This window comes from Athene noctua, chromosome 6 (genome assembly GCF_965140245.1).
Source record: "Athene noctua chromosome 6, bAthNoc1.hap1.1, whole genome shotgun sequence".
NCBI lineage: Eukaryota > Metazoa > Chordata > Aves > Strigiformes > Strigidae > Athene > Athene noctua.
Window position 1 is genome coordinate 12,958,193 of NC_134042.1, and position 17,385 is coordinate 12,975,577.

At 41.1% G+C, this 17,385-nt stretch overlaps 1 protein-coding gene across 3 annotated transcripts in view; it reads left to right on the top strand.

The window, feature by feature from the left end:
- MIDEAS (mitotic deacetylase associated SANT domain protein) overlaps positions 1-17,029 on the top strand; it is a 58,130-nt gene extending 41,101 nt beyond the window's left edge. For all 3 annotated transcript variants that reach the window (XM_074909619.1, XM_074909618.1, XM_074909620.1), the window contains exons 6-13: positions 3,696-3,838; positions 4,698-4,801; positions 6,176-6,251; positions 7,426-7,514; positions 8,676-8,825; positions 9,016-9,192; positions 9,586-9,785; positions 10,950-17,029. In XM_074909619.1, coding sequence (XP_074765720.1) covers positions 3,696-3,838; positions 4,698-4,801; positions 6,176-6,251; positions 7,426-7,514; positions 8,676-8,825; positions 9,016-9,192; positions 9,586-9,785; positions 10,950-11,175 — 1,165 coding nt within the window. In that variant the 3' untranslated portion in view covers positions 11,176-17,029. The remainder of the gene's footprint in view (positions 1-3,695; positions 3,839-4,697; positions 4,802-6,175; positions 6,252-7,425; positions 7,515-8,675; positions 8,826-9,015; positions 9,193-9,585; positions 9,786-10,949) is intronic.
- The last annotated feature ends 356 nt before the right edge of the window (positions 17,030-17,385 follow it).

Sequence of the window (17,385 nt, forward strand, 5' to 3'; positions counted from 1 at the left end):
CCCAGATTATTCTTGTCACCTTTGCAAATCCCTTCCAGGCTGAGCCCATTCATGAAAATAAGCGCATTTGGTGTTGTTTAAATCTGTTTTAAAAATGGCTTAATTAATCTTTTTGTCGTTGGTTCATTTCACACTAATCCTGGGGAACCTCATCTTGAACAGATATTTTTTTGTTCTCTTCCCAGGTCTTGATCTTTGATCTCTCTGTGGTGCAGTTGTCTTTGGTTGTGTCTGTTGGTTTAAACTGCTGAAGCTAATGACATAAAGTTAGCTGCAGTTTTAGTCATATGTGAAAATTTTCAGATTTGTTGATGGAAACTTCAAACTATTCTAACTTAGTAATGCAAGTTCACTTCCTGTGGCCAAAAGGAGTTAGGTGCAAAGAGTTGTCCTACTGTCATTTTAAGTCTTATTGAACAGATGCTTATGTAGGTAGATAGCTTTAACTTCTAACCAAGATAAATTAACAAACCGGTGTCATTGTGTTGTCAAAGTAATCAGTTTGCTGCTCTAAAGCTAGTTTGTGCAGCACTGTTGTGGTCAGTTATGTAAACATATCTTCTATGAAGGAAACATGTAAGGAAGTACTTTTTTTTTTTTAAGAAAAAAAATATTCAATTTTATTTGTAGTCTTGGTTCTGTCAGAAGTTGACTGTAACTTGTGATTACCCAATACTGTGTTCTTAATTGCTTGTGCTTTGCCAGGCCTTCTGCTAATGCTTCTCAAAAGGTCATTTCATTGCAGAGATTTAGAATAGGAAATGCGATAATGAAACTTAATTCTTCTATTCTTAAAGTAGTACAATAGGCAGCTGGTGTCAACAGATCTTTGTGTCCTACAGGTTTTGTGGTTCAGTTGCTTCAAAGCCTTAAAGTCACCCCTCAGCTAGCCAGCCTTGAGTATAGCTGTGGTGCATCAGTTGTGAATTGCCTTCCCAGTCCACAGCCTCAGTTCTGGATGTGACCAGGCTCAGCTGGGTACTGGCATGTCCCAGGAGCACTATCAGTGCTCACAGAAGAGCGCTTTTGCTGTACTGAAATCTAGGCGGCTGCTGCTGGGCCAAGCCCCAGCTCAGGGCAGACCAAATTAGATCAGGTTACTCAGGTCAACTATTGCAGTAGAAATCTGGTTTTATTTGAGCATTGCAGGTATGAGGTCTAATTCTTAGGCTTTTCTAGCTCAGGGATGCCCTATTCTAAGTTTAGTTTCAAGATTAAAAGTAACTTCCGATAGCCTTTCAAGAAGGCCTACATTCTTTCCTGCAGCTTTTCCAGTTGCCTCTCTCCCTCTCGCAGGTGAGGTCAGAGGAGTCTGTGTCTTGGAACACAAAATCCCCCAAATTTCTCAATGCAGTAACAGCCTTTTAATCTGTTTCCAATTGACAGCAAAGTGTCATTTTCCAGCAGCCCTCTCTTCTCGGGTTGATCATAAACCATAACCCTTTCCTCCCCTGTGAAACTGCATACTGAAACAATAAGCGAGACTAATCACAGTGAGCAGAAGACTCCACATGAACATCATTCTGCAGTCCATCACAGCGTGCTGAAAGGAGGACTTATCCGTGTTTGTCTTGCTTTGCTTTTTGGCACGGTCTTCTCAGTCTTGCATGAAATCTCTTGCCTTTTTTTTTTTTTTTTTTTTTTTGTCTTTTGTTTTTTTTGTGTGTCTGGATTGTGCTGTATCTGTCAAAAATAATCAAGACAGGTGAAGCAAAAATGGAAAACTATATAGTGTTCTAGTTTTAATAGACTTGTGTACCTGTAAAACACTCAAAACCAAGCTTTGAGGTTTTCTTGGGGTTTTTCATTTTCCATGCAGGTTCCACTTCTAGTGCGCATTTGAAATTGAATTACTATTGGGAAGCAGATTCTGAAATAGTTACAACCATGGGCATTGGAGATGGGACCTTTTTGCCTGCTTTAGTTCTCCCCTGCCCACAGCCATGATGAGATGTGTAATAGTCCTATTACTTTACCTTCGACATGTATTGGAGATAGTGTTTTGGGGAAAATGACAGATGGCAGACTGTCTAAAATTTTCCTGCTAGATCTGTCATACTGGATGTCATCTTGTCGTCACTTACTGGAAGGAAGTTAGCATCACTCTGTGCGTCTGGCAGATTCAAGTAGGGATCCCACCCCATCCATGTCGAGCTGCTGCTGAGCAGGTGGATGAAGTCAGGACAAGTGTGTAAGACTTTCATAATAGACAAGTGTGTGTCATTTCAGGACAGCAGAGGACCAGAAAAGTCAGGAGGCTGGCAATTCTCAGATTTCTTGTTACTATTCTTTATTGTATTGGATCATGCATTTTCTCTGGTAGTGGTGTTTCCCCTAATGCTGGGGAGAACAAAGCTAAGACTTGAGAACTATAGCAAACCTTGTCTTGGGTGAGGAGTTTTACCTTTTTTCTAATGAAGGAACTCCAGAGTTTAACTATGTTGGGGGCACTGCCTGATCTACTCTCTCTCAAAAAAAAAAAAGCTCATTTCTCCATCCTTTACTATTTCAGGACCTACCAGTATGGTGCTAGTTGACTGACATCTAAAAGAGGAACATTTTTGCATTAAGCATAGATATCTTATTTCAGAATAGATTTCATTATATCTTAACTGGTCTGAGCAACAGCTGCTTTCAGAGATCTTGTCTTTCTGATATCTTGGGGTTCTGACGGGTCTTTTTGTTAGCTTAGCTTGGACATGTCTTTTGTTCTCTCTTCTGGACCTCTGAACTGCATTCATGGTTGCTCTGTTACTTAGAAAGTTGTCCTTGGACTTATTTTACACTGAGTTTGTGTAGCTACTGCTGTTTCTGTGTATTTTGCCACTGACTAAGAGATGTAGAGCAATGACAAAGGACATCCATGCTCTCGCTGTTTGCTGTGCTGTTGGTGTAGACCTCCAGACCTCCAAGTCTGGTAGAGCAGTCTTTCAGTGGTGGTTCTTACCTGTCTCTGTGCACAAAATCATGTTTGCTAGTATAGAGGAGAATCTCTGTGGTCACTTGGTTTAAAGCAAGTGTAGTGCTCTGTGGATTGCATGTTCTGAAAAATCTGCCCGCTAATTCAGAATCTAAAAGTATGAGATTGTTGCTAAAAGAATGGGATTTGGTTTTGATATAGAATGAGAAATACAGCTTTTATTGGTTTATATTTTTGGTTTCGGTTGTTAGAAATAGTTTCTAGAAGATATTAGCTTGTGTCAAGGTCATAAGGGACTAAACCTTGAGATTGATCCTGCTTTGAATGGAGAGTTAGACCAGATAGTGTCCAGAATTCCCTTTCAACCTAAATGATGCTATGATTCTGTAAAACGGCTGGCAAAAAGTTAATACTAAAACAGGCTCACCTATCTTATGCACAAGGAGCAAGCTTGCCATAGAAGAAGTCGGCATGACAGCCTCTCAAAAAGGGGTTGTTATTGAACACTAATAACTGGTTTTGAGCAGTTATTGGGGGATCCCAATTTAAATGCAATGTCAGCCATTGTTGATAAGACAATGAAAATTGGTCATGGATGTAAAACCTCTCAACTTTGAGTCATACTGATGTAACCTACAACACCTGAAAGCTGTTCATGTTATATGCAAGAGCATGCTGCGTTTCAGTGTCTTCATAATTAGTACTTCTAGCAGAGATGGAGACTTTCTGTGTATTGTAAAGGGGGCCCGACCATTAGTTTTTACTTTTTCTGCAGGCGAATAAATGTAGGAGCTCGCTTTCAAGCAGAAATACCATCACTCCAAGACAGATCTCTGGCAGCAGTTGATGAACATAAAGCAGAGCTGGTGTGGCAGCCATGGGACGACCTGGAAACCAACAAAGTCACCCAAGAGAATGGTAAGAATGTGGAAACGGTACTGAATTGTCACAGCTGTTATAGGGGTAACCACATATCTACTGTAGGCATAATTTAAAAACTCTCAGAGCTGCCAGTCAAGTGACATGTTTGAGTGGTCTTGAAAACAGTCTTAGGAGTAAAGCTTGTTTATCAGGTTGTGTGTGGCAGGGGAGAAATTGATAGGATTGTTTTTTTAATTGAGATAAAATGGGACCGTTTGTTACTGGTCAGGCAAAAAGCAGCCTTTTGCTCAGTGAAGGTTCCTTGTCTTTGTTAACATTTGAACTCCACGTGCACTTAACTTCTGCATTTTCAAGGGATGTTCTAGACACAACGGTGTTTTGAAAAAAACAAGTTGTAGACAGAAGTCAGGATGAGGAAGCCAGAGTTGTGGCAGCTAGTAGCAGACTTGTGCACCATCAGCAGACAGCTCCCCATGGGTTGTGGCATGTATAAATCCTGAAGGGAAGAGGAAGTGTGGAGGCTTGGAAGAAATCTTTCTGATGAGAGAGAAAAAAGGGTATTGTGAAATGGAAATTCACAGTGTGTGTGTGTGTGTTTGTGTGGATTCAGGAAACCTCTGAGGTGAAGGGAGATGGGAAGACATTATAGGAGGGAGGAGATAAGAAACTCTAAATAGTGCTGCATGCGGAGTAATGCTGCATGGCCTAATGAGTTCTTGTGTCCAAATTTAACCCAGATAAATTTTCAAGGACTTTCAACATCTCTGAGAGTTTTACTTTGTTATGTCTAGCCCTGCTTCAGAAGAGGGCTAGACATAATTAATGATACAAATCCTGTAGGAAACTTGATTTTAATCTTCTTATCTGAATTTGTTTGGTACCTCTGTGGAAATAGTGGAAAATCTTCTAGCTGCTGCCTGTTCAAGCATTTTTCCTGGGGCTGGAACCAACCAGGAGCTGGCGCTGCATTTCTTACATGAAGCAAAGGGAAGCATTCTGGTGAGTCTTCCGAGCTTTTCATCTTGATGTGGTCAAAGATGTTAATGAAGGCCAGGTAACCTGTGATTCCTGAGAGGAGAGTCTTGCAAACTCCTTGTGCATCTGGCTCCCACTGTTCAGTGTCCCTTGGGTGTCCCTAAATTGGGTTCTGCCTGACATACAGTGCCTTGTTCACTTACTATCTTGCATATTTCCAACTTTGATGTGTTTGGCTTTTTAGCAGAATAGACGGTCTAACAGGGTGAATGGGCTGAGACTGCTAAATGAATCTTACTGGGAAGATGACCATGTTGGAAGGAAAAATAAGGGGCTGGGGCTGAAGCTGAGACATCAAGTGCAGTGTCTTGCTCCACTTACTTTTGGCAGATCCATTTAACTTCTCTGTGTCTGTCTATAGAACAGCTGTGCTGCTAACTTTCTGTCAGTATTGTAAGACATGATACACTTTCATAAATGCCCTTTGACACCCCTGGGAGGTAATATCAAAGAGCAGAGTGTAGCATACAGCACAGAGTTATCATCCTTTTATAGTTCTATGATCGATTTAACCTGGCATAACGCAGCCCTGTGGTCAGGAGTATTCCACATTTTTGCCTGGCTGCTTGTTTCCCATCCCCTGTAGCGTGCTAGCACTGACACTTGTGATACTGTATTGACCTGCATTGGAGAAGAGAACAAATAAAAGGTAATTTTTGTGTGTATGTGTTAGGCTTCTGCTAGATAAGCAGAACCAGCCCACCATTGTGAAGCTGTTGCTGGTATTAGGGAGCAGCAGGGCTGCTCCTGACAGTAAGAGCTCACTGGTGGTTTAAACTGCTAATGGAAGCATGGCTCCATTCTCTCCTTCCTGCTAATTTTGAAAGCACTTCCAGTTTAAATTCAAAATAAAAAGCAGCTTGAAAGGGATTTTTTGTGTGGAAGCTTTCAATCACATGACTGATCTGTTTTATTTTGAAATATTGCTTAGTTAACTGAGATATCTAAGATCGCAATGACTCGAATGTTTAAGACAGTCATAATTTTGGGCAACACTTTTGGATGCGAGTACATAACTTAGGCCTTTAGAAAATGAGAGGAAACTGCTGCGTGCTCTCTGTGTATGGAATTAACCCTCTTCCAATGCCGCAGTGCAGTGCTTGTGTTGGAAAGTGTCAATTTGCAGAGACATGAAGAGGTGCTGCGAGCTTACCACTTGCCTGTGGTACCTAAGACTCAGCAGATAGTCAGGAATGTGATTTTTAAAGTTGTCCCAATTGTTAAACTGTGCTATGATTCTTTTCATTTAGCTTGCCAGAAAGGAGAGGGGTTCACAATTGCCTGCTCTTTGTTTCAAATACCCCCCAATTAAATTACTTTTATTTGTGCTTATCTTAGGGAGCTTTGACCAACCTGCTATTGAAGAGGCCAGTACGATCACCTACTCACCCTTTGGCAGATTATCACTACACAGGTTTGTTAACCAGAATAACTCCACGCTGCCTGTCCATTATAAAGGATTTTTTTTTATCCTTTTCTACTCTTTTCGGGAATTCTAACATTACAATAGGATTAAAAGACCGCTCTTCTCTGTGGTAAATGAAATGATGGCTTGCCAGGAATTTTGCCTGTGCAATTTATGATGCTCATAATGTGAGAAACACTGCACGTCTCGGAACATGTGCATGTGTGTATTTGCGTGTGTGTGTGTGCATTCGATTTCCTTTATGGGGAAAAGAGCATGTGATCCCTTACACTAAACCACAGAGAATGCAAGAAGATAGCTAGTACGTACAAGAAAGGCTGTGGTAACCTCAGAACAACAGCTTCTCTGCTGTGAATTTCCAGGGTGGAGTTAAGAGGGGGTTTTATGGGAAGAGTTTTCAAACTTGCTGAAGAAAGCTCAGCCAACTATTGATGTTTGTCAGAGTTTCTGCAAAATTCAAATGCTGTAAACTGCCTTTGTAGTCTTGTACCTAATTAAAAAAAAAGTCAGCCATGTGACACTGGCTTCAGTGATCTAGAGTAACCCTGGCCACCTGAAAGGCCTGATGTGTGGTGGTGGAGAGACATATAATAGCTGGCACCACAAAGCATGGAAATTACATTTCTTCATTATTACATACTCCTGCTATAATGGTTGTGAAATATTACTTGAGTAATATCTATAAGGCTGGAGGAGATTCCAGAATGTGTTTATTATTAGAGGCAAGGGTGCTAGGATAGTAGGAATATTTGAGATGTAATAAATCTTGAAGTATAGTGGGTTGCTGCTGAAAGAGAAGACCCTGTTCTCCTGCTCCACCCTTGTATAAAATCTAATGACTGGGCCACCACAAAGTGTCTATTCACCTTGTTGTTTTGCTGGAAAACATCTCAGTTCATCTAACTGACTGGTTTTTTGCAAGCTGAGCTGAGTTCACCTGTGGTTATGAGTACTTGATTTAACACAAAGGAAGTGATGAGAGGAGGGCTGAAGTGGAGAGGGGTTAACAGCAGTCTGCAGTTATGCTGGTTTAGGTGTGATGAGAGACTACACCCTTGCATGTGTGTATTGGTCTTATTTAAGACGAACATGAAGAAAAAGTACACAGAAGAGTAAACAACTGAAATTGCAAAGGTTTCCATTACAACTTGTTTTTCTACAGGATCAGACAAGTGGAAAGTTGCTGAAAAAAAACTTTTCAACAAAGGCATTGCAATCTACAAGAAAGACTTTTTCTTGGTACAAAAGCTTGTAAGTTCCTTTTTTTTTTTTTTTAATGACAGCAATGAAACTTTCTTACATGTTAGTTGAGCATTTAATACAGGGAGTTCAATCTTGATTTTTCTGAAACTTCAGTATTAAGCGTTATATAAGTCCTACGCTCAGAACATTTCAGAGGAATTTTGTGATCAAACTCAGCAAAAAATCTCACTACAAAGCTAGAACAATAGTGTTTATTTTACTGTTGTTGTTTACTTAACTCTTGTACTTACTGCATTACTTCCATTAGTCCACACTGTAGGTATCACTTCTACAGGGCGTATTTATAGAGTGCTGGTAATGTTCCAGTACGGCTTAAATGGCTTGCTTATAAAACTAAATAGAAACACATCCTTGCTACTGATGAAAAGGACCAAAGAAGGATATGTGAATGAATGATGCCTCCTTTAGGATCTCTCTTTCTGCTTTTCTGTGACAGTGGTAGTAAAAATGATCACTCCCATCTATTTTCATGAGGTGTGACACTTCAGTGGGGGGAAAATCACTGAAGGAGAGTGTAAAACCAGGAGTTGCATACATATTTACTGAATAAATTCCCCAAAGGCATTTAAGTTGCAAAAGCCCAGAAGCTAAGAATATATTCCAAAAACTTCCAGAAAAACCACTGATTGAGGATATGTAGGCCGTCACAGGTCTGTACTGATAATCGTCTACCACCGCGTGTGTATGAAATGCATGTGGCCAAAATGGGAAAGGGCTGCAAACCTTCCTTTCCATTTTTGGATCGGTATTCTGGTCTGGTCTTCTCTGAAGTGCTGCTGGAAAATACAGCTCCCCCATAAAACTGAAGGGTTGCTCTCAAGCCTGACAGCTCATTTGGAACATTTTGGAGCCTAAGATGTGCCTTAAGCTTACGAAGTGCCAGGTTCTGTCAACTTTACATTGACCAGTTTTTCCTTGGAAAGTTGGTGCTGTAGTTCTCAGTGAATAACAGTGGCAATAGGGGATGGGATGGGGCATGCACATGGATATGACACAGAAAAGGCAGCTTTAACAGCAGTTGTGCTGGAATGGAGACCACTGAGGAAAGAAAAATACAAAGTATATTTATTTATTGCACCTTTAGTAATTATTTATAAGCCTTCTTAAAATCATGTAATCCATTGGTCTTTTATGGCTTTTAAACACCAGATAAAAACCAAAACAGTGGCTCAGTGTGTGGAATTCTACTACACGTACAAGAAACAGGTGAAAATTGGTCGGAATGGGACCTTAATCTTCGGGGACATTGATGTTGCTAATGAGAAGTCTATGAAAGATGAAGCTGAAGTTGACATCAAGGTAATTACTTAAATTTCTCTCACCTCTTTTGGGCTGTGGTGTGAAGTCTGATTTTGTGTGTTGTCTCATTTGCTGGTAAAACCAAAAGCAGAAACAATCTGCTGAAGGAGTCCAGACTCACAAACCTGTCCTGTGTCACATATTTACTTACAGACACCAAAATTAACAGTTCCTTTATCTTCTGGTGAAGAGTTCCCATAGGTTTGCACGTGTTCTTCCTCCCAGAAGGGACATTTACAGTGAAGAACAGGAGCATGAGGAGGAGGAGGAAGAGGATGAAGAAGATGAGGCAGAGGAAGGGCTGGATAACAGAAAGAAGAGCACAGTTCCTATCAAAGATGAACAGACACTACAAGATGGTGTAATAGTAAGTGCTGCATTGTGCATGTTGTGCTCTCTATGCCACCTTCACTCTGCAACTCTTCTAACTCTGTTAGAAAACACCAGGTGGGCAGTTCCAGATACAAAAAGTTTCCACCTCTGAGTTCAGCCAGAGAAGAGACTGGGCTGAGGTAGCTGAGAGTATTGCTAGCAACCAGACTGTGTGCTGTGGTGGGAGAACTGGGGTGAGCAAGGGGGAAAAAACCAATATCACTCTTTGTGGTTGGTGCACACATAGGACCATGATGGGAAATGTCCTGAAAATATCCTGAAGACTTCTTGATCTGGAATAAAAGAAGCACAGGAGCTCAGCCATTGTTTTTCTTCTGATGGTGAGTTTAAGTTTCTGTTTGCCTTAACTGTTCCTGTCTCTCCAAAGGCCGATGATGCCGATATGAGGAGTCAAGAGGCGACTGTCACAGGCAGAATTGGAAGGAAGCCAAGGGAGACAACAGTGAAGCCTCGAAAGCCTATAACTTCTCCAGTGCAGAGGAGGCGGCGGAAACAGAAGATAAAATCAGATGCTACCAGCAAAACTCAGAACACAGAAAACACATTTCCATGTAAAAAATGTGGCAGGTAAGAGCAACTCTGCTTCCAGCAATAATCATAGAATTGCTGTAGGGCATCTCCTGTGGAAGCTTGCTCTCAAATGAGCTTTCCTTCTGTCTATTTTGGACAGAGACTCTGGCAATAATTTTAACTTATTATCCCACTAATACTCACGGATTAGGGATTTTTACATATATTGATGTTAAGATACTACTGCTACTTGGATAATTACCTGCTGCTGACTGTTATTCCTGAAATGGAATGAGACACGGCTTGCATTTCAACTGTGTGCAGTATTTGGTGTTAAGCTGCGCTTTCAAACAGCTGCTGTACTGCCCCTCTGTAATGCCTACATTATGTATTTGCTAGATCACATATTGAGAACATGGTGTAGATTTACTTATGAATGGTGGTGTAGCAGCACGAGACACTACCATTGTTACAGCAGCAGATGTTAGGCCAGCGGATGCACAGTTCATCTTAAGTTAAACTTGCACCCGTCTTTTGCGCCTATAAAATATATTTGTCTTTCCTCACTAGCTTTTGTAGGTTTGTTATCAACAGATTCATAAAAGTCAAGAAAATTCAGTTCCCTACATAAACGGCTTAGTCTTAAAATAATAGAGGGTCTTGTAATACCAGTGGTTATCCATTTATTTTTAAAAGGCACCAAGCTAGGGGGATGGTAAGAAAACGCAATCTCTGCCTAGTTACATCACCAGGGGCAAGTCAGGAGGAAAATGCTCCAAGTGTTTCCAGCTGTGTGGGCAAGGCTCAGGAGCAGCATTTGGCCACTGTTCACCTCCTTGTTTATTGTATTTTTGCAGCATAGGTGGAATGCCTAAAAACCAGGGCCCTGTTGTGTTAAGCAGCGTGTGCGTATTTCAGACACCAGCTCAGCCGCCCTGAATTTATAAAATTTAGGAGCTGAGTGAGAGATAACAGGAAATTACCATGTTAAGAAACAGAGTGAGTGGTTTGAGGGTGCTCAGGATCTCCTGCCAGCATTCCACCTAGTGCTGGCACATGCCGAGTCAGAAGTGGTGTTTGCGGTAGATGCTCTATATGCCAGCGTGAGTTCCTGGGCTGAAGCTCACAAACTTGGGGCTGGAGCAGCAGGAGCTTATTTGGAGACTTAATGAAGGAGGCTGTAGGAGAGACCAGTGCTAACATACATGTGTGTTTCCTCAGGGTGTTCTACAAGGTGAAGAGCCGCAGCGCTCACATGAAGAGCCACGCGGAGCAGGAAAAGAAGGCAGCTGCACTGAGGCAGCAAGAGAGAGAGGCAGCAGCAGCAGTGGCCGCGGCGGCGGCGGCAGCAGCCCATAGCCAGGCCCGGCAGGAAGAGAGCAGCGAGAGTGGGAGCAGCAGCAGTGGAAGCAGCAGTGCGAGCTCGGATGAAGATGGAGAAATATAGCAGCAGACCAGAAGTGGAGGGAGTAGCATGGCTGGACCCACCTCCCTCTTGGTGGTCTCACTTTTTTTGCTTGCACTTTTCTTACCTGAACCATCAGGTCTCAGTTTCAGTGCTGCCATTTCCTCATGCCACATGTTCCACTTCACCTCACCAGTACTGACCAAGCTGGAATGGTGGATGAAAAAATTTGTTTCAACTTGGATTTCTTTTTTTTTTTTTTTTTTTTTTAAACAAATAAGATTTCTATTCTATTTATAATGATGCCTGAGGTACATAGTAGAACAATGTCACCTGCAGTGGAATTAAGTTCTCTCTCAGGTCAGTCAGACCTTTCTTTTTGTGCTTGTCTGGAACTGTAACAGGACTCCTGGATATAAAGGTTTCCAGACCGGAGCAAGAAAAAGATGCTCTGCTCTGAGCTAAGTGTATCCAGTTACTGTGACACTGGTGATTTCTAGATGTTTCCTTTCTCAGCAAGTTCTCCTTCCTGTTACACTTTCCTGGCTTTCTTTCGGAGCATTTATTCAGGCAGCCAACAAGTTTTGTGGAAAGACGGTGCACACTTTTGGCCTCTGCTTCACAAAAATGAAAAGCAGGATGAGAAAGATGCTCTTCTTCCTTTTGAGAGGAAGTTTTATTTTTCAAAAGGAAGCCTGAGGTTGTTTCTTTTATGCCATTAAGAATGCAGCAGTGGATATAAAAATATCCTGTGGGATTAGAGTAGCCACAGTCCCCGTGGGTTGTCTCATCTTGGAAAACAAAATAGTCTGCCTTTGATTAACTTAATGGAAAGTAGTCTGGGCTTCACAAGTGCAATTTGAAATGAAAACTGCTGGTTTTGACTGCTTAAATGGGAGCAAGTTTGTTTAGTGAAAATGAACCACGGCCTTCTTGTGCCCTGGATTGTGTGCACCTCAGAGATGGGAGGAATGGACTCTCATCTCCAGCAGTGATCCCTCTGTGAATGAATGGCTTTTACCTCTCAACACATCCATTTCTTCTTTTGTGGCAGTCCTCATTTATTCCTTGAAATTGCCATCATCAAGAGCTTGTATGATGGGGCCCTAGTTTCCCAAATACTTCCTGTCAGACAGTATGTAGGTGTGGGAGAAGCTTGACACTGATTTCCACACCAGTGGCTGGACAGCACTGCCTGCTGGGTTGTCCTGCTGTGAGCCTTGCTCTTTGCCAAAAGGCTGACTTTTCCTTCAGAACTGACACACGCTAATAGCCCAAAAAGTCTAGTCACCAAAAACCTGCTGGCAAAAGAGAGTTAAGAAGTAGTAGATTGGTCCAGGTGACATAGATTTGCCCAGGATTGTTCTGTACATCTTTATAACCCACATTTATCATTATTTTGTAAAGATGCAAAGAATCAATGGCTTCCTTGTGCTTCACAGCTGGTCAGTCGGGGCCGTACCCCGGGGCTCCCTGGCGCCGGCACTGTCACACCGCCTGCGTGCTGCTCGGCTGGCGTAGTTCCGAAGGAGCCGCTCGCTCCTGCCTTCCCAAGCAGGCATCCTACCGGGTTGCTGTACATGAACTACAGAGTGTTCCTGACTGGTTGATTGTTTTTTTTAAGTCTTGACCCTTCAAGCTGCTATATAAATTCCAGGTTAACTATGGAAAGTGGCGCTAACTCCAGCATGCCCTTTGGCAATCTTTTCCTGCCCCATGGTTTTATGCAGCCATGGTTGTTTCACTCTCTAAGTCTGAGAGACTGTGTGTTGTACCATGTTTGTTTTGTCATATATATGCCTTTGGATAGAGTCCTTTTTCTTAATAAAAGAAACAGTTACTGCTCTTACAAAATAAGTAGGAGTATCATTAAGGACTGCACTTTTTTCAGTGTTGACACTTTTGCCTTTAAGTGTTCAATTTTCTGCCAAGGTTGTGTTTTTCTTTCCTAACAAAATTAGGTTTCCTTGCAGCATTTGGATGAGTGTTCTATGTCCCTACATGCACGGGTCTTGTTGACTAACTAGGCTGTGGAAACAGATGGCATGTCACAAATTGTTAAAATCATTCAAAAACTGCAAAGAACTAAAAGCTCTACTAATCTTTAAAAAGAAGCTTAAGCAAATTAATCTTCCTGTTAAGACTTCCAGAGTTAATTGTTATCTTTTTCCTTTTGTAAATTGGAGAAAATGCTTGTCTACCATTATCCTAGGGCCCTTAGAGAGAACAGAAGCTTTAGCACACTGTGCCAGGACAGACAGTAGGTGAAGCAGCTGGACCTCATGGTCCACTTGTATTGTACTGGCTTTAATTCCAGTAAAAAGCAATGATGTAATTAAAGTTCTGAAGTATGTTTCGGGAAGTGGCCAATAGTTACCAGACCTTGAGAACTGCAGGGCAACAGTTCAGAAATGAGCAGGGCTTGTGCATATATCTAAAAAGGATTTAAAGTAATGTAGATACATTCATTACAACAGTATAACAGTATTTGCCTGGAATACCAGTGTCGCAGCAGCAGAGCAGTGTACAGTTGCTTGACAGAGACTGGTGAGGCCTAGAAACACATAACGAAGAATGGAGATGGAGGTGGAACTGGCACACATTGAGAAACATGGCAAAAACGAAGATTTTTTTTTTTTTTTTAGATTGGAGAGGGGGATTTTACTAAATTTGAGAACTAAAATAAGGTTAATCAAACTGTCTTAGGAAAATGCTTTTATGGTCCTTGCAAAATCAATCAGTATGTAATCCCTCAGGACAAAACGGAGACTGGTCATATTGGGACAAACCAAAGCTCTGTTTAGCTCCAGGTCTTGTTTCTGACAGCGATCAGGAGCAGATGGCTAGGAACAAGTGAGGGACAGTATGGACTAGCAGGTATAGTGCCAGCTAGAAAATAAGGATGCTAAACTAGAAGAACTTAGGTGTGTTCTCCAGTAAGGCAGATCTGCAGAGAGGTTTGTGCTGAAGTGTTCAGAAAATCAGGATGTTTCTCTGCCTTTTACTCTTCTGCTCTGTGTATCACCTGCAGTTACTCTGGTATTTTTAGTGTCTGGAAGTATGCCTGGGTGATAATGAGCAGACATTTAGTCATGGCCCTCAGGAGTTTTCAAGCTTGAAGTAGTTTTTAGATATGGCATAGAAAATTATGGTGACAAACAACTGATCAGATGAAATGAAGTACAAAGATTTAGGGAGCAAACCATGGGATTGCTTTAAGTACCAATTTAATCTTCTTTCAGATACGATGATGCTTGAGTGCAAGCGTTATTATAGTCTTCCAAAGACCACATCTTTCACTGATTCTCCTTATTTTAGGAAATTGATATAAAAGTAATTTTTCCTCTCATCCAAGGATACACCATTGAGGTGCTGATAAGAACAAATTAAAAGTTTTTCTTTAATTGCACAAAAATGGTGTGTGTGCTACACACTGAATTCAGTACTGGTTGTTTCTCTCCCACCCTGCTGCAGTAGAAGAGAACAGGAAGATTTGATAGCAGTGAGGTCTGTCACTGGAAGAAAATCAGAAAAGGGCTTTTTCTGAGGATAACCTCTAACAGCTGTGAGTTAGCATGGCTGACCAAAATCAGGTAAATGTTCCAAGTAAGTGGCATCAAATGGAAATGTTTCTGAGCATGTTTACATATTGCTAGTAGCTACCAGAAGACCCCTCTCCTGTCATGGTAATAAGTGAAAATGTTCCTCCGAGTGTCTTGTTCAAAAACAAACAAGCAAAACCAAACCTGCTGCCCACTTGCTTACAGTAGGAGTTTGGAATTGATCCTACATCTAAATTAGATCCTGCCTACTAGCAAGAGCTGGCAGAGAATTGTTTTAAAAAAACCAACCAACCAACCCCCAGTTGCTGTGGACAAAGCATTTGAACTGAATTTACTGCAGCACAGTGTTAACTGAAGGCTGTGTTGTTCCAGTTATGATTTAAAAAAAAAATAAAAATCTCGCCTATGTTCTGTTGATTTGTCTGTTATAATACCCTATGCTCATTGTCATTGTTTAAAGGCCTGTTTACTGATCCCCATTTAGTATCAGGGTTTGCTGTTAATTTAGGAAAAAGGCAGTTATGTTCAGTCGTTGAGTTTGAACAAGGCATCTCTTTGCTTTAGCTGTCTTTACTATGGGAACAAATACAAGATTATAGACTGCAATTCTGTAAATGTGTACTAATAGATTTGCTTTTTACAGTGCGAGATCAGGCTTCCAGTGGTCAGACACGCAGTAGTCTGTCAGGTGACTGTCTTTCAAAGCCATTAACTGTTTGAGCCTTGATGCCAGCGGCGGGCGTTGTGGAGATGCAGTGACAGATCGCGTTTTGCCCTGATCACGTACTTCTGCCTGCGTTGCCCGCCCTTTACAGATAGATTCAGTCTTTCAGGTTTGTGATCTGCATGGGATAGCATCTCAGTTTTGTAAGACTGTGTGTGTATATAATTACTAGATATATGCATGCACTTGTGATGCATATCCGATATAGCTACAAGTGTTCCTGCAGTCTAGCTGCAAGAACAACTCTGCATTTTTAATTTCTTTTATGTTTTTCCATTTACTGATACAGGTAACTGTATCTGAGAGAACTCTATTCTCTGAGTTGAAAGCCTACTGAATTTCAATTGGCTGTGCAGGACCTTGGCATGTTGTTAGCTAGGACCAGGTAGGAATATAGCTGTTTAAAGGCAGGGCAAAGAGAAACTCTAAAGCTTAAAGGTAACTCATCTATTAATCCCATACTAAACATGTAAAGTCCAAATCAGCTAAAAGGACCCTCTGATTTACCAAACTGAGGCTTTTGGTCATTTTTATCATTGCAACAAGCTTAGATTAATACCAACATTCAAAAAAAGTGGTTTCTAAACCACAAAGAGTGAGCTTTCTCACTCTCAGCAGTTACACACTCTTAATTCTCTTTCAGGCAGCGGACTAGAAAGTTCCTATATATACATATCCTATTTTACAAGAAATGGGAGTAGGGAGGACTATAGCCATAGAAGTCTCGTCTGCTTTCATACAACGGCACTTTTAGTCCCATGATTACCTCTGCCAGAAACCTCATTCTAAACCATATTTTCCCACACAAACTTTCTCCCTGTTTTATCTTCTGATGTATGCCGGAAAGTTTATAAAGCTTTAAAGAGACAGAGAAGCAGTGTCTACAAATCATGTTTGATTTTTGTGGGGGTGAGTTTCTGTGTAAATTCGTCACTGGGGTTCAGCTGCTTTGCTCTCCTTCATTCTCTCCTGTGTCAGATGTTGGGAAGACACAGACTTTGAATCCCCAGCTGTCTAAGGATTTTTCTTTCCAAGACTAGGATTCCACTGACAGCTGAGCCTGAAAAAAACCCCTTAACTTCTCCAGATTAGAAGACAACATATATTTTTATAGAAATGTTAATTGTATATTTTAAAAACCAGTTTCATGCAGCTTCTCCACATGTATTTTTCCCCTTGTAGTTCAGATTTGATATACACTTTTTTGTGTTCATTCTTTTTATGTTCTGTTTTTAAATTTGTAGTCAAAGCTTTGGTGTACTGTACAGGAGCAGTCAGCCTTTGTAATTACTGTATAAATGCTTTATAATAAAGTATATTACTTTTATTTTAACAAGTGAGCAGACACTTCCTTTTGTGTGTTTGCTGCCTAGGGCACCTTTTAAAAGACTGTTACATGTTTAAAATGTACATATATAAATATATTTACCTGTTGCTGTACAGTTGTGATAGACTGGACTGAATTTATTTTTTGTGTGCTTTTTTTATAAAATATTAATACACTAAAGGAAATCTTGCTGATGTGATTGTAATGTACTATGTAACTTATTTACTTAATATCCTCTATATATCTAAAAAACCTTTTATTAAACAAGGTTTAAAAAATAGTTCCACAGCTGAGTTTTTTGATGGTATGAGGGAGTGGCTGGGAGGTTTGGGGCAATAGTGACGGTGATGCATTCATACAAAGGAAACGTTTTTTTAACTAGTCTGCTCTCTCATCCATACCCACCTCTCTATTTTCCATAGCAGTCCCCGAGGCTGTTTCTCAATGGAAACTTCTCCCTGAAGACACCAGCCCGCAGTGTGTTTTATGTCTTAGATCCAAGAAAATAACTGGCAGATGCAGCTCCAGGTGCTGTACAGGAGTGTTGATGGTGTGTGTGTCGCACTCCCATGCTGGGCACCTTCCCAGTAGGCCAGCAACAACCTTCATCGTGTGTTAAATTCACGGGGAATAGTTCT